Here is a 24022-nt window from a genome sequence, read left to right as displayed (position 1 = left end):
ATTACCCGGTATTTCCCAAACTTATTTCTCACCATTTTTGTTATATCACTTACACTGTCATCACTCTCTCTATATGTTTCTCTCAGCTTACTTCTTTTTTACTTAAGTGAATGTATTCTAAAAAGACACTTGCACCACCACCGTAAATGGAAAACCAATAGCTCTTGCCATAAAAAGAAAGTCATTACAAATTTAAAAAAAAATTGAGCTATCCAAACTGTTGGCTGTAGCTGAGCCGGTGGCCTGCCCTGGGTGAGAGGTGAAGAACAGTGAGGGGGTATTGACAGCGACACCACACTGAGACTTCCTCTTTGATGTGATCAGGAGTGGAAGGGAACTGACAGGGAATCACTTCCCTCGGGTGACTCAGTATTTCAAGCTGTCACCTGTGGACCCTCGAACCCCCCACAGGGCTGTACCGTCTCCTACTTCATACCAGCTCCTGGGCTAGGCCGGAGAATGCAGAGCGGCAAAACAGTAGATTCTTTTTCTTGACCATTTGTGTGTGTGTGTGTGTGTGTGTGTGTGTGTGGATTTCTACAATAACAATCAGTGATTTGACTCTTATTGCTTATATGCTGGGTCCCCGGCGTGCAGTGGGTCCAGCACCATGTTTAGCTGCCTGCTTACATTCGTTCCATATAAATGGAACCGTAAAAATGGGTGAGCTCACAGGCCAAATGCAGACCCTACAAGGAGGCCAAACTGGGTTAAGCGCAGTGCTGTCTGACGTGTCTGCGTGCACGGGGGTCTGTCCTGACCTCCTGCCCACGCAGGCTCCTCTCACTGTCTCTGTCACACTGCAGCTTTTCGTAGCACGCAAAACAATTTCCAGGTATGTCATTTATAAGCAATTATTTATATATTCCAGTTATTTAATTGTTTTGTCATGGACTGACAGTCTCTCCAAGTAGGTGGTACAGTTCCCAAGGGCAGAGACCTTTCGTCATCAGCCACCCCCTGCAGCTGGCCCACTGCCCAGCCCACAGTTAGCGCTGCATAAATGTTTATCAAGTACGTGAGAGTTTGTGATTCACACCAGGGTCTCAAACAGGCCGAATGATCCAATTGAGGTTGAGGCCACTGGTCTAGAGACCATGGCAGAAGCAATTTCCAAAAAATTAAGAGCTGTGTGTTTTCTTAGGTGGTCGTGAAGACGTGTCATTTAAGAGCATGTCTTGCTAGATGTGGTTTCCTGGGTTTAATTCTGGCAACCAGCGGGATTTTGGGGAACTTTGCAGATATAATTCCAATGATGTCCTCATATTTCAGAATTCCATCACAAGAAATATTTATAGTGGGATTATCCTGTGATTGTGGTGGGAATAATTAAATCCACCTCTAAATTCAGTCAGCGTAAAGATTTTCATGTTGCTGCCCTTTCAGGCATTGGAATGAGCTTATGGAAAAAACAGGCGTGTTTTTTGAAATGACCGAAACGTTCACCTTGGAAAACATGTTCGCTATGGAACTTGACAAACATGCAGACGTTCTCAATGAGATTGTAACAGCAGCTGTCAAGGAGATCGCCATTGAGAAGGTAGGACTATTTTTAGTTATAAAACAGTCTAGAGAAAAAGGAAAAAAATATATTTTTTAATTCACAGGGAAAACAGGTTTGCTCTGGTACCTGTTGTGTTTGAGTGATAAAGAACTATGTATTCTAGAAATAGAATTCAGGCTTGGTTAATTTTTTTATTGTCTTTAATTATAGTTTCATTTTTGATTTAGGTATTAAAGAAATAATGGGTGTTTATGGTAGACAACTGAGAAAATAAGTCACTCATAATTCCACTACCTGAATATAATTATTATTAACATTTTAGTGTACACCCTTTAATACTTAAGAATGCACATATCCATGTGGACACACACTTATATACACACAAAACACGTATAATCACACACACACGTATAAACGTGCCTATGCCCTACATGCACACATGTGTATACATATATGCACATACATACACACATGCACATGCATGCACGTGTACACACAAACATACATACACATGTACATACACTAGTATCAATCCAGGTGTTTTTTAAAAATGTAATCATAAATAGGCTTATCATTTTGTAATTCAGTTTTCTTGCTTAACAGCAGAGTAAACACGGACAGGGTCTCATGATTATGCAGACTGCAGGCAGTCGTCAGAATGTGGTTCTGAGACCCCCTTTTCCCACCTCTGTAAATGTGGGTGATAATCTCCCTGCCTCAGCAGGGGGCTTTAAGGATACCTGGCACATAGCAAGTGCTTGCTAAACAATGACTAGGGCTCCCCACCCTACTGTCACCCCCAATGACAGAATCTCTGCCATTTCGGAAAACTGACCCAGACTCCGGGTCGGGGACTTGATCATAGGCGGGCTCAGGGAGCTGCTGTTGGGTTGGGGTTTGGTTTTTTCAGCTTATGTGCCTGAACCGTTCTTCTGTTCCTGGCCAGGCTGTGAAGGAGATCCTGGACACATGGGAAAATATGAAATTTACCGTGGTCAAGTATTACAAGGGCACCCAGGAGCGGGGCTACATCTTGGGATCTGTGGACGAAATCATCCAGTGCCTCGATGACAACACTTTCAACTTGCAGAGCATCTCCGGAAGCAGATTTGTGGGGCCTTTCCTGGAAACTGTTCACAAATGGGAGAAAACGCTTTCTCTGATAGGGGAAGTCATTGAGGTGAGAGAAAAGACAAATGAAAGATGGCTGAGAGCCAATGCATAGCGGGGAAAGAAACCTTACAACTGTTAGGTAGGAAACAGTGTGGCTTTTTTCCTTTGTTAAAATTTTTTTAAATTGACACAAAATTTACATACCATAAAACTAACCATTTTAGAGTGTACAACTCAGTGGCATTTAGCACATCCACCAAGCTGTGCAGACACGTCCTCTGTCTAGTTCCAGAACATTTTCATCACCTCAGAAGACAATTCCATACCCATTAAAAGCAGTCACTCCCCACTCTTGCCTCACTGGAGCCCCTGGTAACCCCAGTACGTTTTCCGTGTCGATGCATATGCCTGTTCTGGACATTTCTTATAAATGGGATCCTGCAGTGTGTGTCCTTTTGTGGCTGGCTCTTTTCACTCAGCATCATGTTTTCAGAGTTCATCCACGTTGTAGCCAGTGTCAGCACTTCATTCCTTTTTATGGCTGATTAATGTTCTTTTGTGTGGATGGAACACATTTTGTTCATCCTTCATCAGTTGGTGGACATTTGGGTTGTTTCCACCTTCTGGCTGTTGTGAACGGTGCCGCTGTGGGCGTCCGTGTGCAACTACTTTGAGTCCCTGTTTTTTTTCCAGTTCCTTTAGATACTTAGTTATTCTTCCTCCCTCCCCTGTATCTTTGGGAAGGAGCATTTGTGCTCCCACTCTGCTCTCCTGCCTGGGAAGTCCTTTGAGTTGCTTCTGTCCCCTGCGAGGGTGGAATGGCGCCACACACATCTCGCGGTGCCCATGCTGACTGTAAGGTCGTGCTTCCACAGATTTGGATGTTGGTTCAGAGGAAGTGGATGTACCTGGAAAGCATTTTTATCGGTGGAGATATCAGATCACAACTTCCAGACGAGGCGAAGAAGTTTGACAACATTGATAGAGTCTTCAAGAAGGCAAGTGACTGGCTTCTGTTTTAGTCCTCAAAGGATGACAGTGATTTGACATACTATGTATTTGCATGTAGTATTTTGTCTGTTCACAGCTTCGGAGTTTTTTCTGTCGTTATATATGACCTTTAATCTGTTCAGTAAAAATTTCTGTTTGCTCTTTAGCTGCTGGCATATGGCACTTTTTAATATTTGTTTATTTCTATTATGAAAGTGATACTTGCTCTTTAAAAAACTTTGGGAAATGTAAAAGAGTAGCGAAGATGTATCTTCCATAGTTTTTTCATAATTCTGTCACCTGAACGTGGCCACTTTAATCTATCATGTTTCTTTCTTCTATGTATATAGGTTTAAAAAACACAATTATAATGATATTTTGTATGGTCTTACAATTTTCTCTTGATATAATGAGAAACATATTTCATATTTATGAAACCATCTGAAAACATATTTTGATGCCTTGATAGAATATTCCCGTGAGTGGCTTGACACTAGTTTAGTTGATTATTGTGTAGTAAGTGGACATCTTGTTTGAATCGGAATTCTTTGCTTTCATCAATAAATGGCAGATTGTGCATGACACTCTTTTCACACCTACGATGAGTATCTTATGATAGATTGTCGGTAAGTGAATTGCCCATGAAGGAATGTGCCCATTTTAAAGTCCTTTCCAGAAAGGATTGTGCCAGTTATCGCTGCTGCTGGTCATTAGTGGGGTGAGGATTTTAACCCAGCCCGCCTGGCCCCAATGCCCAGGACATCTATTTAGCGACGCTGTTGTATTCTTCAGCTCAGTGCCTATTTGGGTCTCCTTTCCCTGGAAAGTTTATAATTTCTTCTTATCCATTTGCATAGGCTCTTTTTAAAAAAAGAACACTTAACAACCCTAACCACAAATTCCTATTCATTAAAGAAGGATTTAGAAATTATAAAAGAGCAAAAAAAAAAAAAAGAAAAAAGTAACAATAATATTGGTAATCCCACTCTCAAGATAACCATTTGAACAGTTTAGCATAGATCTTTCCAGAATTTGTTTATTCCTATGTAGACATGTAAATAAATAGATAGCTAAATAAGTATTTTACAAAAACAGAGTCATTAAAAAAGCCAATATGATTGTTTTTTTTTTAAATTTCACATCTTTGACCTGGATTTCAATAAATAAACATCTAATCAAAGAATATCGTCAGAGCGTGTGATCAACCCAGTTCCTTATTGTTGGACATTTAGCTGTTTCCTTTCCTTTCCTTTCCTCTCCTCCTCCTCCTCCTCCTCCTCCTCCTCCTCCTCCTCCTCCTCCTCCTCCTCCTCCTCCTCTTCCTCCTTTCCTTTCCTTTTTTGCCGTTGTGAAGAGTGCTGTAGCGAATATTCTGGTCCATGCAGACTGCTCAGGGTGGAATTGCTGGCTTCACCCATTCAGCAAGTGTTGATTGAGGGGGCCTGCTAGGTGCCAGGCACTGTCGTAGGTGCGTGGGGCATGTCAATCAGTTTTATAAATGAGATAAAAGTCCCTCCCCAGAGCAGCTGACATTGGAAATAAGTAAATTATATATAGTATGCTAGAAGGTGCTAAGGAGATGCTCATTTAAACATTTAACAGCTTTTGCCAGAGTGGCCTCTCCAGAGTCTGTGGTTCTGGGGAGTGTCAGTTCTTTGTCATGCCCAGCCCCGGCCAGTGCCTCTCGGGACAAGAGCGGCGCTCCCGCTTCCCTGGCTGACACCTCTCCTCCCAACCTTGTCCAGATCATGGGTGAGACCTTAAAAGACCCCGTGATCAAGAGATGCTGTGAGGCCCCAAACCGCCTCAGCGACTTGCGGCACATCAGTGAGGGCCTTGAGAAATGCCAGAAGAGCTTAAACGACTACTTAGATTCCAAGAGGAACGCCTTCCCCAGGTTCTTCTTCATTTCCGATGACGAGCTACTCAGCATCCTGGGAAACAGTGACCCGCTCTGCGTCCAGGAGCACATGATCAAGGTTGGCCTGGGGCCTGGGGGGATGGGTGTGTGTGTGTGTGCGTGTGTGTATGTCTGTGTATGTGTGTGTGTCTGTGCGTGTGTGTCTGTGTATGTGTGTGTCTGTGTGTACGTGCATGCATGCGTTTGTGTGCCTCTGTGTGTGTCTGTGTGTGCGCATGTGTGTGTTTGTGTGTCTCTGTGTGCATGTCTGTGTGTGTGCCTGTGTATGCATGCGTGTGTGTGCATGCGTGTGTCTGCGTGCACGTGCGTGTGTGTGTGCTTGTGTGTGTCTGTGTGTGTGTGTGTGTGTGTGTGTGTGTGTCCCGTGGGTGGAGGTGAGGACTGTCCTGGGCACGGTAGGATGTCGTGTAGCACCCTGGCCTCTACCCACGAGGCACCAGGAGCGTCCTCCTGTTGGGACAACCAGAAATGTTTTCAGACTTTGAGAGGCACCAGTGTCCCCTGGGGGCAAAACCGTCTGTGGCTTTGAACCCTGTTGATGAGTAATTCCTTTTTTCCAAGTAAACGAAGCACTAGGATCAAGTGCTTTGCCTTCAATTAGTGCTGATTTCCTTCTTAAAGTAAGATTCATTGTTTTGATAGCACGCTTTCCTTTCTCAAAGGGGAGGCTTGTATTCTGTTTTTACTTTTACAAACACTTAGAAAAATGTGTTAGAAGTACTTCATTTACTGGTAGTTCCTTTTGCAAACCTCTGATTTTATTCCTTAAAGCTCATTGCCTTTTCCTTCTCCTGCTCTGATTTGCAGAGTGCTTTTCCTTATATACTGGCCTCTAAAAGACTCACTTTCCCGAATATTATTCTGATTAATAACCATGATGCTAGCCAACAAACAGCAAGTGTTTAATGAGGTGGCATTTCACACGTTGTTTGATTTGACCCTTCCAGCCTCATCGTGTAAGGGCCGGAATTATGTTTGCTGCAGGCTGAGAGGAGAAGCAACTTGCCCAGGTTGCCCAGTTGGACACTGGGAAGCTGGCCTGCAAGCTCAGCTCTCTGAGCCCTGAGCCCTGGGGCCTTTCCTCTGCCAGCTCTCCCTCGTCTCCTCTGTCCAGCTGACCCTCGTCCAGATGCCTCTCCACAGCAGCACACACCCTCCAATCACAAGTGTGAGGAGGGAGTCTGTCTTTTTCGTCCGTTCTTTTTAAATCCACCACAGACCCTTGCACAGTGCAGGACAAATGGAAGAACCCAATGTGCGTTGTCCAGTGAACAGTTGGGTGAATGGACATTCACTTAGGGTGCGTCCTGGCAGCTCTGATGTGTTACGAGCACTGCAGGTTGCTTCTTGGTTCCAGAGCTCAGTGAAAGTACCACAGGCTGGCCTTTTCCACTCTGTTTCCTGCAGATGTATGACAACGTAGCGGCGCTGAGGTTTCATGATGGGGACAGTGGAGAAAAACTCGTGTCCGCCATGATTTCGGCAGAAGGGGAGGTCATGGAATTCCGGAAGATCGTGCGGGCTGAGGGGCGTGTGGAGGACTGGATGACGGCAGTTTTGAATGAAATGCGCAGAACTAACCGGCTGATCACCAAAGAGGCTATTTTTAGATACTGTGAAGACAGAAGCAGGTAAGGTCGTGAATGTGAACACGTGTTACTTCGTCATTAATAGTCATGATGGATTCAGTTTAAGGGTTGGAGTAGATTGACTGACGTTCCAAATGGGATTTCCTTTCTTGTATTAATTAGCTGACATGTGTCTGCCTTACAGCATCCTCTAGTGCAAGCACTTCCCAAAGTGTAGTCAGCATCAGGGCCTCTGGGAGCTTGTCAGAGATGCAGGTCCCTGGGTCCCGCCCAATACTGCGGGACCCAGTATTGGGTCTAGGGGTCTGCGCTTTTACGACACACGGGATTTCTGAGCACATTCAAGTGTGAGAACCTCGAACCTGGGGACCCACAGAAACCTGGTGTTAGTAGGATTGATTCTGTCTATAAGTTAATGAATCAAGTAGCTTCTAAAAGACTGAATACATTTCAGTGTCTCAAAAACTCACTCCTTGAGTTTTGTGCCCTGAAAGCTTAGGCGCTGAGCCTAGCAGGGCTGGCTTAGTTGAACTGTGCAGTGGAACTCCAGTACACAGAGTGTCGGGACAACTTGTTTTGTTAGACGTGGGCGGGATTCCCAGGAAGGTTGGGGTGTATTCGGCAGAACCTTATGCTGACACAAAATCCTGACTATTAGGAGAACGCCATTGTCTTGATTTTCTACGCTTCCTTTTTCATTTTGCAGATTGGAAATGTCCATGTAAGTACATGATTAGAACATAGCATAATAGTTGTATGACTGTGAGCTTGCTCTTTCTTAGGTTCTGTAACATTGGTTGAGATCTTTATGTAATCGCGTTGTGTAGCTATATTATTCAGTGGTGTCCTGGTAAACTGGCTCTCCGGAAAGGAAAAAAAAAAGCTTTGATTTAGAGTAATTTATTTTTTCCAAATAAACAAAGCACTAAGGATCAAGTGCTTTCCTCCATACTTTCCCTTTAATTAATACAGACTTCCTTCTTAAAGTAAGAAGCCTGTGCCCATTTTCAGGGTGTAAATACTCCTACGATGCTGATTTCAAAGAGAAATAGAATACAGTCACGATAAGCAGTTTAGCAACCAGCTTGCAAAATTCCTGACTACTTGACAGTTAGCCCGGGTGAGCTGATGGGAGGTGGCCCCAGCGTGTTATTGGCTGTATTCATTCATTTCACTAACATTTATTGGGCGCTTGCTCTGGGCTAATCACTGTGCTAGACGATATTCAAAGCTGAACTAGATAGAAACCACTGCCCTCCAGAAACAGTGATCACTGAGCACTTCCAAGTCTCTGCAGTGCTCTCAAACCACATGGGAGCATTTTATACCTGTGCCAGTTTCATTCACATTGTCGCTGCCACTCTGCCGGGGCACTGCTGTGTGTCACAGTGTGTGGTTGGTGGGAGACAGCGCCCGGAACGCAGCCCGATTGACTGACAAGTGTCCGTGCCACCTCTTTCTTCACCCAGAGACCCCTCTACCTTAGCATGGGAACTTGTTGCCTCTAAGGAACTGGGGTGAGTAGTTGAAATAGGCATATTGGTCTATTTGAGCAGACATGTTTTGGCATTGCTGAGAAGACAGGGCCAGATGTGTGTAGCCCCAGGAAGCACCCAGTGTCCTGGGACTTACCGGACGGCATCCACATCCGCCTTAGCCCTGCCCTGTGTCACCTTGTTTTCTCTGGTCATGTTTTTCTGGGTTTGTGGTCTTTTACAAGGTCCATCTTTCTTACTCATTTTAGTGCCGGCTACTGGACCTTTATCACCTTTGTTATGTATGTTGTGTGTAATGGTCATAACTATAAATACTATGTAGGTTTTAGATGTACCACACAATTTTAAAACAAGATGGCAAAGCCTAATACTTCTTTTTTATTGTTTTCAATATTCTTTTAAATTTATTTTGCCATTAATTGTACATCATCGAGATAATGACTAGTAATGCACAGTCACTTTTCCTGGGTTGGAAATTATAGCTCTGGGTCCGTTATTTTTTTAAGTATGGTTTAGAAAAAAAATTTCCCTAGGTGTATCTAAAGACATTTAGAAATTAGTATCTCTGTAGAGAAGTCCAAGTGGCCAATAAACATGAAAAGAGGAGAGACTTCACTCGTTATCAGGGATCTGCAAATTACAGTAGAATGCAATATGTTTTTTCACCTTTCAGACGGGCAAAAAAATCAAAAGAGTGATAAATACCAGTGCTGGAGAAGATGTGGAGAGAAGGCTAGCACTGTGCATTGCTGGTGGGGTGTGGGTTGCTGTAACTTTTTAAAGTATTTTGACTGTTTTTATTAAAGCAAACCACCAGAAAAGTGCACTGTACGTTGGCCGGGTTGTCCTCCTATTGGGATTCTGCCTGTAACACCAAACAGCTCTGACTCATCAGGTTATATGTGGAGCAGGGTTTCTCCATCTCAGCGCTATGGACAGCTGCAGCCAGATAGTTCTTTGCTGTGGGAGACTGTCCTGTGCATTGTAGGGTGTTTGGCGTCATCCCACACACTAGATGCCAACCCTTCCCTCAAAAGTGTCTCTAGACTTTGCCAAATGATGTAGAGGGATGTTAATCGCCATACTTGTGTTGGCAAAAGGACTGGAAGCAACCTGACTAGACATCAGTAAAGCAGTGTTTGAGGGAATTATGGTACTTGCGTGGTCTAAGTGTTGTGCAGCTTTTACAAAGACTGGGTTAGACCCACAGCCATTGACCGAGAGGCATGTGCGTTAGGTTCACCAAACGCGACATGCAGGGTGCAGGGTGACTATTGCTGATGCCGTGTGTGGAGAAACAACAGTGTAGACCCTCCTCCCCGTACCTGTTGTGTAACTGACCAGGTTGCACGGGAACGGGAAATGCAGCGAGTGAGACTCAGGAAGCTATACCAGGAAACCTGGGCAGCGTTGTCAGAGTATTACTTTTTTTTTTTATTGGACTTTAAAAACATTTATACATTTTTGTATTTTTGGAAGTCTGTAAAGACATTTTTAAAGTGACCTAACATCGTTCCACATGGTCATGCACCTGCACCTTTTTCATGCATGCTGGTTGACCTGGCATTTTATTGTCTCACCTGAAGAGTTTTACTGTCACTTGCTTACCTGAAGCTTTTACTTTGCCTGCTCTATTCCGGATCAAAGAAATAAATGCTCTAATGAGACTGTTTCCCTGGAAATGAGACTGGTACCTAGAAAAAATCTCGTAAAGGTGTGCTTTTCCTTTAGAGTCGACTGGATGCTCATGTACCAAGGGATGGTGGTGCTGGCCGCCAGCCAGGTGTGGTGGACCTGGGAGGTGGAAGATGTGTTCCATAAAGTGCAGGAAGGGGAAAAGCAGGCCATGAAGAACTACGGCCGGAAAATGCACCAGCAGATCGATGAGCTGGTCATGCGCATAACCATGCCTTTAAGCAGAAACGACAGAAAGAAATACAACACAGTTCTCATCATCGACGTGCACGCCAGAGATATCGTGGATTCTTTCATAAGGGGCAGGTGAGGGCTTCCCAGGGCCGTGGCGTCTTTCTCATCCGTGGGCCTCTCTCACTGTTTCTCCTGCCTCCTTTGCGTCCACCTTCCCCTCCCCCACAACTGTCGCCCTCTTCATTCATCTCCCATGTCTCACCCTCCAGCATTCTCGACGCCCGGGAGTTTGAATGGGAAAGTCAGCTGCGGTTTTACTGGGACCGAGAACCGGACCAACTGAACATCCGCCAGTGCACGGGGACCTTCGGCTACGGCTATGAGTACATGGGCCTGAACGGGAGATTGGTCATCACGCCCCTCACGGACCGGATTTACCTGACTCTGACACAGGTGACTGGGGACCTGGCTCTCGTGGTTATCGTTTACCTGTGGTTATTTATGCGTTTTTTTCTAAGCATGGCTGTGGTAGTGGCGATACTGTACTGGGTTGACCAGTGTCTCCCCCAAAATTCATGACCACTCGGAACCTCAGAGTGTAACCTTCGAAATAGGGTCTTTGCAGAGTTCGTTCATTAAGGATTGGGATAAGAACATCCTGGATTAGGGCTCCAAATCCAGTGACTGGTGTCCTTGTAAGAAGAGGAGGGGACACAGCGACGCAGGGAAGATGACGTGAAGACAGGCAGGATTGGAGTTATCTGAAGACGAGCCAAGGAATGCTTGGAGCCATCAGAAGCGAAGGACGGTCCTTCCCAGAGCCTTTGGAGGGAGCATGGTCCCGTCGTCACCTTGATTTCAGACTCCTGCCCTGCAGAACTGAAAGAATACATTTCTGTTGTTTTAAGCCATAGTTTGTGGTAATTTGTCATGGCAGCCTCAGCACACGAACGCCAGTAGTAAGGGGTATTATTGTTTACAAATCTGTAGAGGAGTTTCAATTTGGAACATGACGTAATTGCCTCCTTTTGCGATTGGGCTGTTGCAAGTTCAGGCGGCCCCTGAAATCACCCTCGGGTTCAATAATTTGCTCCAAGGACTCACGGAGCTCAGTAAGGCCATTATGGACGTGATTATGGTTTATTATAGCGAAAGGATGCAGATCAAAATCAGCAACAGGAAACGGCACAGGAGGGCCTGGGAGTGACAGGCGCAAGCCTCAGCTCCTATCCCACTGCGTTTGTTTCTTCTGGTGGCTCCGTGGGGCAGCAGGCACAAAGCATCGCCACCAGCGAGGCTCACCCAAGCCTCAGTGTCCAGGGTTTTAGCTGAGGACTGGTCACGTACATCTGACCGACCTCCTGAATGGCTGCCCTCAGTCTCCGACTGATTCCATGTGGCCCAAGGCCACCACCATCAATCACATTGTGAGTCTGTCCTGCATGGCCCCAAGGTCCCCAGATAGACAAGGTCACTCTCCTTGGGCAGGGTGTTCCAAGGGCTTTGAGGTCAGCTGCTAGGCTCTGGAGACAAAGGGCCAGACCTTTCTTTGGCAAAGGTGACTCCTTTACAACACAGGTGTGTCCAGTGCGCCTCAGCTCTGGGAACTGCGGGGGAACTGGCCTCTGGGTGGGCACAGCTTCCAGCATACTGGTCCCTGTGGAATGGGCGGGGAGGTGGTGGTGGTGATGGTCAGTAGAGGTTAATGGAAACAGAAATTCTAAACGTGGTGACTGGCAGAAAAGGCGGGTATGAACTTGTCCATTACTGTATGTTATGCTACGTTGTTGCGGTGCCAAACTGGATAATAACACCTGTTTCTTTACACGAATCAGACAACGTATGATTTGCATTTGGCTTGTAACAGGCACTGTCCATGTATCTGGGTGGGGCCCCTGCTGGCCCAGCAGGTACTGGCAAAACCGAGACCACCAAGGACCTGGCCAAAGCCCTGGGTTTGCTCTGTGTCGTAACCAACTGTGGCGAAGGCATGGATTACAAAGTAAGCCCTCGGCGTCACTGGTGGCAGTCACTGGGCGGGGAGCTGAACGTGGGACACCGCAGGAGGGCACTCATCTCATATGCTTCCATGCGATGACCTGGGGACAGCTGGAAGAACAGAGACGAAAACCTGTCAGTGTCACGGTCTCAGTCCCGTGACTGCTTTGTTAGTAGCAGCTAGAGCAAGAGTCCCGAACCAAAAGTGCCCACCAGTCAGGAGAGAGTGAGTCAGAGCGGTGAGGCTCAGGCCAGCGGGAGAGCAGCACTCGCTCGTCTGAAGGGGGAGCCGCTGCTCAGGGTCGGCCCATTGCTGCCACTTAGGAAAGTGCGCCCAGTGTGGTTAGATTTTCAACATCTCAAGGAAAGTCAGAAATCTTGTTTTCACAGTGAAATCCTTAATTAGTAAAATCCTGTGAATGGGAGCTGGCCTATGAGGGATCTTGGAAATCTTGCTCGAAAGATCCATCAGTGGGGAGGCTGGCTGGCTGCTTCTCTGCAAGTCGTATGATCATTACCTTTCAGTTAGGAAATCTCTCCATCGGTGTGTCGCGTGTAGTTTGAAAGATGAAAATTGCCCTGTCCTGACATTTCTTCCGTTCCAGGCTGTCGGGAAGATTTTCTCTGGCCTTGCGCAGTGTGGGGCTTGGGGCTGCTTCGATGAGTTCAATCGCATTGATGCCTCTGTACTGTCAGTCATCTCGTCTCAGATCCAGACCATCCGAAATGCTCTGATCCATCAGTTGTCCACTTTCCAGGTAAGCGCAGTGTCCCCAGGATGGACGCTTGCTGGATTACCTTTGCAACATCAGATGGTGGGCCCTTTCCAGACCAGGCTTCCCATAGGTGAAGATTTGCCAGGTTTTTGTTTTCACATTGAGATGGCCGGGTTTCCTAAAATTATTAGCATATTTGATAACTAAGGACTTTAATAGTCTAAGGACCTCAAACTAACTCGAGACATATAACTAGTGTTCTCAAAGGAGTTGTGTGTAAGGCCCCTTCCTAAAGGAAAAAAACATTCTTAGTGGCTTGCCAAGGTTGAGGAAAATATGACTTAAAAGATGATGACTACAGTCAATCAGAACGTCTCCAATAGAAATTCTCACGGTGAACAGAAATACCTGGTAATGTTAGGACATTAGAACGAGCAGGATTCTAAAGGTTGTTTTCAAAATGAAAAAGCAAATTAAAAACTCTTTTGAGACTTCACTATTCTCTTCCCATCCAAGAGCACATTTGCAGACGTGACTTTGAGAAGTCTGTGTGAAGTTGCATCAGATTCAGCTGGATCAGAATTTGGAGAAAAATGATCTTATACAATTTAGGTAACCGTGATAACAGGGACCAGTGTGGCCGGACCATTTCCCCACAGTGGGGTCCTCTGTGGTCCCAGCGTGTTCTCCTCCTCCTGCCAGTGTCCTTGCCCCTGCGGGCTGTGCTCTCGTCGCCTTATACATACACTCACGTCACAGACACCCCATGCCCTGTGACTCCGCGTGCATCCTGTCTGCCTGGAATTGTCCTTCCTTCCCCTACACCTGAGAACTCCTAGGCATCCTCCAGGGCCCTACAGAGAGAGTCTCACTGGGGGTTCAGGGCCCAGCTCCGGCTTGGGCTGGTGAGGGCCCCGTTGTGGGCATCGGCCCCTCACCGCCCTCCGGCACCACACTTGCCTTCTCCCCAGACCTCAGTACAGCTCATTGTCAAGAGATTATGTGAACTGGATACTGTTGAACATTTGAGGATTCCAGAAAAGTTCTGGATTGGTTTTCTTTTAATTAGTTTTTCTGAAATATTGTAGGGCTGAGCTTACTGCTCCCATAGGAGAGAAATTGAACCTGTAAGTGCATTTAGGCTTCTGGAAGCCGTGTTTCCAAGAAGAGGCCTGTCTGTCATCTCCAGAGGGTGGTCGGGGACTCACGTGAGGTATTGGGGAGTTGGGTAAAGGTGGTGTCACTGCAGACTGAGGGGACACGACAGTGGCCTCTGTCTTGAGGGAGCGTCAGCTATCTGCTGGGCTGCCCTCTTGTCACTGAGGCAGCCTGTGTCTCCTAAAAATAAAATATTCTGTTTTCTGTCTATCTGGTGGACCACTGAAAGAAATGAAATAGTAATATTTTAGTAGCAAAGTTGAGATAGTTGAAACTCAACTTAGATCAAAGAAATTCAAACTAGAGCGATTTCTGTAGTCTGTTGGTACCTGGGCCACCTGGAGGACAAAGTGTCTTGAAGGATGCTGAGAAGGGTTCCGTAGGAAGGGTTGACCAGCTGTGGGTGGAGATGGCATGGGGAAAGGATGACAACTCACAAGAATGAAAATCCACGCATTGTGCGCGGGCTGCGTGCTCTCACATGTGTTGTCTCATTGGATCACCACAACCTTGCTGAAAAGGAAACCAAGACTCAGAGAGTTTCAGTGACCTGTTGGGGGTCACACAGCACCTCGAATCAGCCCCAGGCTGCACTCTTTCCCAACACCAGCTACTTCTCTATTGGAGAGACCCTGATTCAGATCAGAGTTTGGGGTTAGTGTAGGCTTGCCCCCAGAACACGCAGGCCGTAAGCACGAGGACTGCCTCATACTCAGGAAACGAATGGCCTCGCGGCTCACCCAAGCCTCCCTTCCCGTGTGGCAGGTGGGCCAGCAGCCTGAGCCCCCTCTTTCCTGTCGCTCTCTAGTTTGAAGGGCAGGAGATCTCACTGGACCCACGAATGGGTATCTTCATCACCATGAACCCCGGCTACGCAGGCCGCACGGAGTTGCCCGAGTCGGTGAAGGCGCTCTTCAGGCCGGTGGTGGTGATCGTGCCCGACCTGCAGCAGATTTGCGAGATCATGCTCTTCTCCGAGGGCTTCCTCTGGGCCAAGGTGAGGGACGCTGGGGCCGCGCCCTGCATCTGCCTCCGCCTGGGGCTTCGGGGCGGGTCCGGTCTGTGTGGCTTTCACAAGTTTCCTGCTTTGTCTCTCTCGCTTTAAAATCATAACTTTGGTTTTGGAATAATTTGACTTGCAAGCAGTGGTAGCAGTAGTGGAGGTTTCCCATGTACCCCTCTCCCCGCTTCCCTTAAAGATGAGATCTCACATGCCTGCCTGTAGCACACTGTCAGACCAGGAAACGAATGTGGCGCATCTGTTAGCTCAGGGACACACTTGCTTTGGACGCCCCCAGGTTTGGCAGTCTCTCTCTCTCTGATGTGTGTGTATAGTTCTGTGACATTTCATCACATGTGTAGAACAACCGGCACCACGATCAGGGTACAGAACTGTCCCGGGGTTACCCCTTAACAGTCACACCGTCCCCGCAACCCGAACTACTGCCAATCACTAGTCATTCTCTATCACTGTAATTGTGTAGCTTTGAGAATGTTCTATATATGGCATCATACAGTATGTAACCCTTTGAGAGGAACTTCTCTCAGCCTCATGCCCTTGAGAATATGTGGCTTCTAATACACACACACACACACACACACACACACACACACACACACACACACGCAAGGTCTGACAGTTACATTCGCGAACTTGCCACCCTGCGCTTACACTGGCAGCACTGTACAAACAACTTGGTAAGGTTTCATAACCTTCGGACATCAGTGTCTCACAGCTGTGTTCATGTCAATGTGTGGTGGTGTCTTGCTGAGTGGCACTCATTGTTGCGTGTTTTTGTGTGCCATCACGAGAATGTCTGAGCTTGAATTAGAGCAATGAACAAACATTAAGTTTCTTATTAAACTTGGCAAAAGTAGAAGTGAAATCAGGGACATGTTAGTCCAAGTTTATGGGGATAATGCCATGAAGAAAACGGCTGTGTACAAATAGATTAACTGTTTTTCGGAAGGGAGAGAATGTGTCACTGATGAAGAGAGGTCAGGGTAAGCAGAACTGATGAAAACATTACAAAAATTCTCAAATTGTGTGTCAAAATCATCGGCTAACTATGAGAAGCATAGCCCACTGAGTAAACATCAATACAGAAACAGTCAGGACAATCTTAACTGAAAATCTTGGTGTGAGAAAGGTGTGTGCAAAAATGATCCCGAAGGAGCTCACCAATGAACAAAAGCAAAGAAGAGTCAAAGTTTGCCAAGACCTTTTGGAGAGGCAAGACAGTGTTTTGGGCTGTGTTACCACTGGTGATGAAACGTGGGTATACCAACAGAACCCTGAAACAAATAGTCAGAGTGCACGATGGAAGTCAGCCAATTCTCCACGACCAAAAAAGTTCCATTAGTCCAAAGCAAGAGTCAAAACACTGTTGCTAACCTTTTTTGATATCAGAGGGATTATTCATTATGAATTTGTACCAACTGGACAAACAGTTAACCAAGTTTACTATTTGGAAGTGCTGAAAAGGCTGCATGAAAAAGACGAAAACGACCTGAACTTTTTGCTAACAATCCATGGCTCTTGCCTCACGACAATGCACAGCTCCCACGGCACTGTCTGTGAGGGAGTTTTTATTCAGTAAACACATAACTGTATTGGAACACCCTCCCTACTCACCTGATCTGGCCCCCAATGACTTCTTTCTTTACGTGAAGATAAAGGAAATATTGAAAGGAAGATATTTTGATGACATTCAGGACATCAAGAGTAATACGACAGCTCTGATGGCCATTCCAGAAAAAGAGTTCCAAAACTGCTTTGAAGGGTGGACTAAGTGCTGGCATCAGTGCATAGCTTCCCAAGGTGGAGTAATTTGAAGGTGACCGTAGTGATATTCAGCAATGAGGTACATAGCACTTTTTCTAGGATGAGTTCTCGAACTTGTCATATCTCGTATATATCCTTTGTCAATATTTAAAATGTATAAAAGTATGCACATACATTTTTTTCTAGAAGAGTCTGGAAAAGGTAAAAAATAGCAAATGCTTTTAACGGAAAGGGTTGTTAGGTTGCTTTTCTGCATTTTTTTTTAAAGACTCTTACTGCTTATTATGCTGTCTGGATTTTGAGCTAGAGTGCTGAGATCTCTGGTTCTTAGTTTTCCTGAGCAAAACGCCCAAGCCGTCCTTCGGGACCAGCGGGCTTTGAATCCTTGATGTGGGCTAGGTGGCTGAGTTGTCCTCAGAAATGGTTACAGGAGAAGAAGCTTTCATATGTTTAGGTCAAAATAAACAGGAAGCATATTTTTGGAGTAGGGTCACCATGATTTAAAAAGTTGGATGGATTCTAGTCTTTAAATTAAGTCAGTTAAGATCTTCTTCAGCTTTCAAGGACACTCATCACATTTTGGTACAACTGGTGTTCTTTTAAATTAGTTTCTCATTGTCATGGTTAAAAGTGAGAGACCCATGGTGGTAAGATGGGTCTGTTTTAGAACAGCTTCAAATGCACTCCTTTGGTCATTTTCTTTCTTTCTTTTTTTTTTTTTTATCATCTTTTCTCCCCAAAGACTCTGGCCAAAAAGATGACTGTTCTGTATAAGCTTGCCCGGGAGCAGCTCTCCAAGCAGCATCATTATGATTTTGGACTCAGAGCCCTGAAATCAGTGCTGGTGATGGCTGGTGAGCTGAAGAGAGGTTCTTCGGAACTTAAAGAGGTGGGGACCAAGCACGGTTAGGACACCTGGGAAGGGGACGATGGCGTACAGTAGAACACCCAACAGAAACTGTTCCTCAAGGCTGTCGTTTCATTTGGTTGGCTGGCCTTAATTTGGCCCGTTACCATTACCTTGTTTTCTGCTAATTTGACTTAATTACTGTAAGGTCAAGTTCAATGTCTTCCCAGTACCATAGTTTGTGATGCTTCAATGCTAATAATTTATCATTGCAGGACGGTGGGGTGGAAGTGTGCGGATTAACACAGTTCTCGTGAAAGCATAAACAGGAGTTTTTTTTTTTTAACTAATTAGATTTATTGGGGTGACAATTGTTAGTAAATTTACATAGATTTCAGGTGTACAATTCTGTATTATATCATCTATAAATCCCATTGTGTGTTCACCACCCAGAGTCAGTTCTCTTTCCATCACCATATATTTGATCCCCCTTACCCTCATCACCCACCCCACACCCCCTAAACAGGAGTTTTTTTAAAAAATTTTTTCCCCTTTGCAATAAAAGCGAGAAGAGCGATCATGTGTCTTTTTCACGGGTCTGACTCTAAAGCAGAGTCAGTCAGTACTGCTCACGTACTTCTGTGGACACTGTGTGTTTTATGTTTTATATAAAGTTTCGTTTTCCATTTCCTAAGAGGATTTGTAGACTAGCTAACAGGTCTTTCAGAAATACCTTTGAAGACATTTGTGTTTTGTCCCGTCCAGGATGTGGTGCTTATGAGGGCCCTTCGAGACATGAATCTTCCCAAGTTCGTGTTTGCAGATGTCCCTCTTTTCCTTGGTTTGATCTCTGACCTATTTCCTGGGCTCGACTGCCCACGCGTTCGCTACCCGGATTTCAACGATGCAGTGGAACAAGTGCTCGAGGAGAATGGCTTTGTCATCCTGCCTGTCCAGGTAAAACGGTGCTGGAAAGGCCAGTGCGCTGATTCCTTCTGCGTGCTGTCCATTATTTTCTTTTCAGTTCTTTTTTAAATAAGTTGTGGTAAAATACTCATATCATAAAATTTACCGTTGTACCATTTTTAAGTGTGCAGTTTGGTGGCAGGCAGTAGATACATTCACATGGTTGTGCAGTCATGACCACCGTCCATGTCCAGAACTTTCTCACTGCCCCAAGATGAAACTCTGTCCCCGTTAGACTACTCCCCAATCTCCCCGTCCCCCAGCCCTGGGAACCACCATTCTACTTTCTGTCTGTCAATTTGACTCTTCTGAGTACCTTGTAGAAGTGGAATCATATAGTATGTGCCCTTCTGTGTCTGGCTTATCGTATTCAGCATGTCCTCAGGATCCATCCATGTTGTAGCCTGTGTCAGAATTTCCTTCCTTTCCAGGGCTGAATAATAGTCCATTGTATGGATAGACAACCTTCCCATTATTTTCTTTTTTTGGCATAATGTGATCAGATAACTTAAGTATTTTGTTTTGGGACCCAGCTACCTAATGTTCTCTCCCCACCCCACCTTTTTGTACCCCATAGTCACACTTACAAAAAAACTAAATTTAGATATTGCTGTAGGATTTTGATCATCGAAGCCTGTAAGTTGTATATGTTGTCATTAAACCAAAAAGTTAGCCTCTGGTTGGGCCACCTCGGGACATCAGGCTACCAGGAGGCCTCAGGCCTGGGCAGTTGGGCCCTGGCCACAGCTGAGATTGCTCTCTGCACTGTCCCTGGCCCTGGCATTGTCCTCTGGAGGTGGTGGTTTCAAAAGATGTGTTTTCTGGTGAGACTGTAAAATGGTGCAGCTGCTCCGGAAGCAATCTGGTTCCTTAAAAAGTTAAACATAGAGTTCCATAAGATCTAGCAGTTCCCCTCCTAGGTATCTATCTATGCAAGAGAAATGAGAACATATGTCCACGCAAAAACTTGTACACGAATGTTTATAGCATCGTTATTCATAAGAGCCAAAAAGTGGGAAAATGTCCATCAGTGGAACAAAATGTGGTCTCTCCACACGGTGGAATATCTCTCAGCCACGAAGAGGAAGGGAGGGCTGACGCCCGCGGCCATGTGGAGGAACTGTGAACACATGATGCTCAGGGAGAGGAGCCAGTCACAAAGGTCACATATTGTGTGACCCCATTCATATCATTCCATGTGTATGTCGAGAATGGGCAAATCTTAGAGACAGAAAGTAGATTCACGTGTGCCAGGGGCTGGGGGAGGTGGGCGTGGGAGAGCGGACTGTGAACACAGAGTGTTTTGAGGGGGAAGAGTGATGAAAAGGTTCTAAAATTGGATGTGGTCATCGTTTCACAACCTTTTGGACCCACTGAAAACCATTTCATTGTAGACTTGCAATGGATGAATTGTATAGTACGTGATTTATGGCTCTGTGAAGCTGTTTTTTAAAAAAACAAAACAAAACAAAAAACGTGTTTTCACCCAGCCGCGGATTTTGTCCCATAGGTGGACAAGGTGATTCAGATGTACGAGACCATGTTAACCCGCCACACAACAATGGTGGTGGGGCCCACAGGCGGGGGCAAGTCCGTGGTCATTAACGCTCTGTGTCAGGCTCAGACCAAGTGAGTATGACCTGCCTGGGAGGGCCTGGTAGCCAGGGGGCTGGGGACGACAGTAAGGCTGGGGGCGGCATCCCCTAGTCCTCTTTGGGAAGGTGAATCTGTCCAAAACACCCCGTAAGCTCAGAGCATCTTTACGTGTTTCATTGCTGGTTTACTTAACATATTTTAGAAGGCAAAGCAGGGACCCTCTTGTGCATCGGATTATGAGTAGGTTTATTTGTGAAATGAGTATTTCACAAACAGTATTATAAAGATACCTCAAAAATTAACTTGTTAAGTCATATTTTCTTGGTGTTCAGGCTGCTCCTTTAAAGTAAGTCAGGACAGCACCCATTGTGCAACACTGGCATGACGTCAGAGTGGCCAGAAAGAGAGGGTGTCACCTCCCTAAATGCCTTCTTGTCATCAGTCCTGCAGGAGCAATGCTGCTAGAAGGGAGAAGTGACCTCATACTCCTAATGCAGAATCTCATAAATCTCATTCATCTGTAGTGAATTGATAATCTTTATACTGGTAACAGATTTTCTGACTTGTCATTTTACTCCTAAGCAATAACTAGATTCTAGAAAAACTTCAATGCATGCTACTATTCCAGCAAAAATCAAAGCAAGCCTTATAGTCTTTGCAGCTTTAACATCTCTAGATAGTCTGTAAAAATCTAATGAGTGACAGTCACTTTTTATTTCTTATGTTTCTTATGAGAAAACCAGTGGACTGTGGCTTCCTGATTTTAAGTGGGTTATGCCATAGCCATCCTGTATTTTTCTTTAATAATTCATTCATAGATAATTTATAGGAATGTCACATGTGTGTGTATATGTATGCCACTGTTATTTTTATTTATTTATTTTGTAAACTTTTATTTATTTTAAGTGTGTTTTTCCAGGACTCATCAGTTCCAAATCAAGTAGTTGTTTCAATCTAGTTGTGGAGGGCGCAGCTCACAGTGGCCCATGTGGGGATCGAACCAGCGACAGTGTTGTTAAGAGCACCGTGCTCTAACCAACTGCCCTAACCGGCCACCCCTATATTTATTTATTTTGTTAATTATGAACTATGGTTTGTGTGAACTTTAGTTTTCTATAGATGAATTAATCCCATAGCGATTTGGGAATTTATAGGCATTTTAGTGGGAAACACTGTACGTGATTTAGAAAGTCAGCAACACAGAGTTAATGTCATCCTGTAAATAGGAGGGATTAAATATTGGGAGTTCAGAGGCTTGTTACCTTATCTGGATGACTGACTTATCTCCTATACACTAGCTACAAAATATTTATATAAACATGTCATATGCATGAGTATGTAGTACACAGAAATGTGAAATGTACATGAAAGTTTGCTTCTCGCATCCTCACTTGTGCTGGGGCCACGATGTTGGTGAAAGGTGGTTCCCTTGCATTTAATGTAAGCCCTTAACAGTGAGTGTGAACCCTAATAGGTGGTGTGTGTGGATTGTATTTTAAATTTTGAATTGGATCCCAAACATCTAATCCCCCACATGGGTAGCCTAGATTGTTTCCCGAAGACCGGCTGAAGCCTCTCCTTTGATTTAGGCTTGGGCTGATGACAAAGCTGTACATCCTGAACCCCAAAGCCGTGAGTGTTATAGAGCTGTACGGTGTCCTGGACCCCACCACCCGAGATTGGACAGATGGGGTGCTATCTAACATCTTCAGGGAGATCAACAAGCCCACGGATAAGAAGGAGCGCAAGTGAGTACCGTGGTGTGTGGGCTCGGAGCCTGCGTTAGTTCACGCGAGTTGGCAGATGATGTCTCGTGTTGTAGTTCCATGCTTGGATGCCAGCAGCCTTAGAGTCAGAGGCTGGAGGTCCTGCTCACGAGGTGCGAGGTACCATCTCAGAGCTCTTCACGTGTTGTCACAATCACCCTCCTCAACTGCGATTGTCCCCAGCTCACCCCGAGGATGCTGAGCTTAGGGAACGTAAGGAACTCATCCCAAGGCCACAGATTGGGACTTGGGCTGCCTGAGCCCCACGCCTCAAACACAGCCTCCATGCCAGGCTGCCTATATGGCAAGGTAAGTCAAGGAAAGGCAGAAGAGCGTCATGGAAAGTGCTGGAACCTCCTTCTGAGCTTTCTCACCTGTAGACGAGGTTGACGATGCCTGCCCTGCTAGTGTCACCATGCGCTGTGGCCGCAAGGGTCACGTGATGCCAAGAGCAGAAATGCTTTGTTGGCAGAAACCTTTTCCCAGGGTTAGTTGTTCCTGTGACACTCAGGGATGACCTTGATTTTATATTCTAGTCCAACCCCATCAGTAGAATAACCTTAGATGACAAAACACTGAAGTCAGTTAATTACTTTTAGAACAAGCTCTTTTTAGCAATTCTCCCCCAATTCTGGGCCAACCCAGGATTTACATTGTGCTCAGTTGTCCTTTCCCTTTGGCATCCTCTAATATCAAGTAGTTCCTCATGCTTTAACTTTTGTGGCCTTCACGTTCTAGAAGATTCCAGGCCAGCTGCTGTACAGAATGCCCTCAGTTTGGGTTTGTCCTCTGCTTCCTCATAGTTGGAGGCAGGCTACACATCTTTGTAGGGATTTCACGGAAGTGACATGGTGTCCTCAGCATCTCACTGGAAGCACATGATGTTGGTTTACTGTGTTATTAGTGATTTTAACTTTGATCCTCAGGTTAAGGTGATTTCTGACATTTTTCTCTCTGCAGTTGCTATGCTACCTGTGGGGCTCTAGCCGGAGACTATGTAAACAACCCATTCCTCATCACACCTTCACCCAGTGATTTTAACATTGATTGATAGCAGCCTGAATCTTGTCTTCCTAAGATCACTGTAAAATGGACACTTTCTATTGGGACAGTTGGCAAAGTTTGAATGTGGACTGTGTATTAGATAACAGTATTCTTTCTGCATGCCAAATTTCCTGAATTTAATAATTGCACCGTGGTTATGTAAGAGAAGGTGCTTGTTCTTAGGAAATACTCATATCATTCAGAGACAGAAAATAAGCAAGCACAGATGTGGCAGAAAAATTGACGGTTGGGGTATCTGGTTGCAAGGCACATGGGAGTTCCTTGTACTGTTCTATTCCTGTAACACTGCACGCTTGAAATTATTTAAAATGAAGAAGTTTAAAAAACACTGAAAGAAAATAAACCAAAAGATTAATGCTGCAAAAAATCCAACTACTCATGTCAGTGAATGAAATGGCAGCAATATCAAGTCACCATTTCAGCACAATAGAGGAGATGGGCTTTGCTGCCAGGTGACCTATTACAGCCTCAGAACTGAAGCATCATGTAGTTTGAACACCTGAGGCCTTGGAGCCAAAGTAGACCTGCCAGGACAGACGCTGTGTAAACCAGGGCTTATAAACCCAGTCTCTCCCAGGGCCCAGCAGGTGGCATCGCTGACGGAAGTGGGCCACGTTACATGGTGGGTTAGCTTCCTTAGGAC

The 24022-nt window shown here is 45.4% G+C and overlaps 1 protein-coding gene across 1 annotated transcript in view; it reads left to right on the top strand.

Moving 5' to 3' along the window:
- The window catches only part of DNAH10 (dynein axonemal heavy chain 10), a 125750-nt gene that overhangs the window by 44283 nt on the left and 57445 nt on the right, over positions 1–24022 (top strand). The window contains exons 26-39 of the mRNA XM_081037124.1: positions 1387–1540; positions 2451–2684; positions 3493–3615; positions 5353–5586; positions 6936–7159; positions 10345–10614; positions 10752–10935; positions 12350–12484; positions 13086–13238; positions 15163–15351; positions 17882–18028; positions 18752–18943; positions 20463–20581; positions 22138–22296. Coding sequence (XP_080893250.1) covers positions 1387–1540; positions 2451–2684; positions 3493–3615; positions 5353–5586; positions 6936–7159; positions 10345–10614; positions 10752–10935; positions 12350–12484; positions 13086–13238; positions 15163–15351; positions 17882–18028; positions 18752–18943; positions 20463–20581; positions 22138–22296 — 2517 coding nt within the window. The remainder of the gene's footprint in view (positions 1–1386; positions 1541–2450; positions 2685–3492; positions 3616–5352; positions 5587–6935; positions 7160–10344; positions 10615–10751; positions 10936–12349; positions 12485–13085; positions 13239–15162; positions 15352–17881; positions 18029–18751; positions 18944–20462; positions 20582–22137; positions 22297–24022) is intronic.

The sequence above is a fragment of the Rhinolophus hipposideros genome, assembly GCF_964194185.1.
Source record: "Rhinolophus hipposideros genome assembly, chromosome: 24".
Classification (NCBI taxonomy): domain Eukaryota; kingdom Metazoa; phylum Chordata; class Mammalia; order Chiroptera; family Rhinolophidae; genus Rhinolophus; species Rhinolophus hipposideros.
Note: the sequence above shows the minus strand (reverse complement) of the source record. Positions and strands in the feature narration are given on the sequence as shown.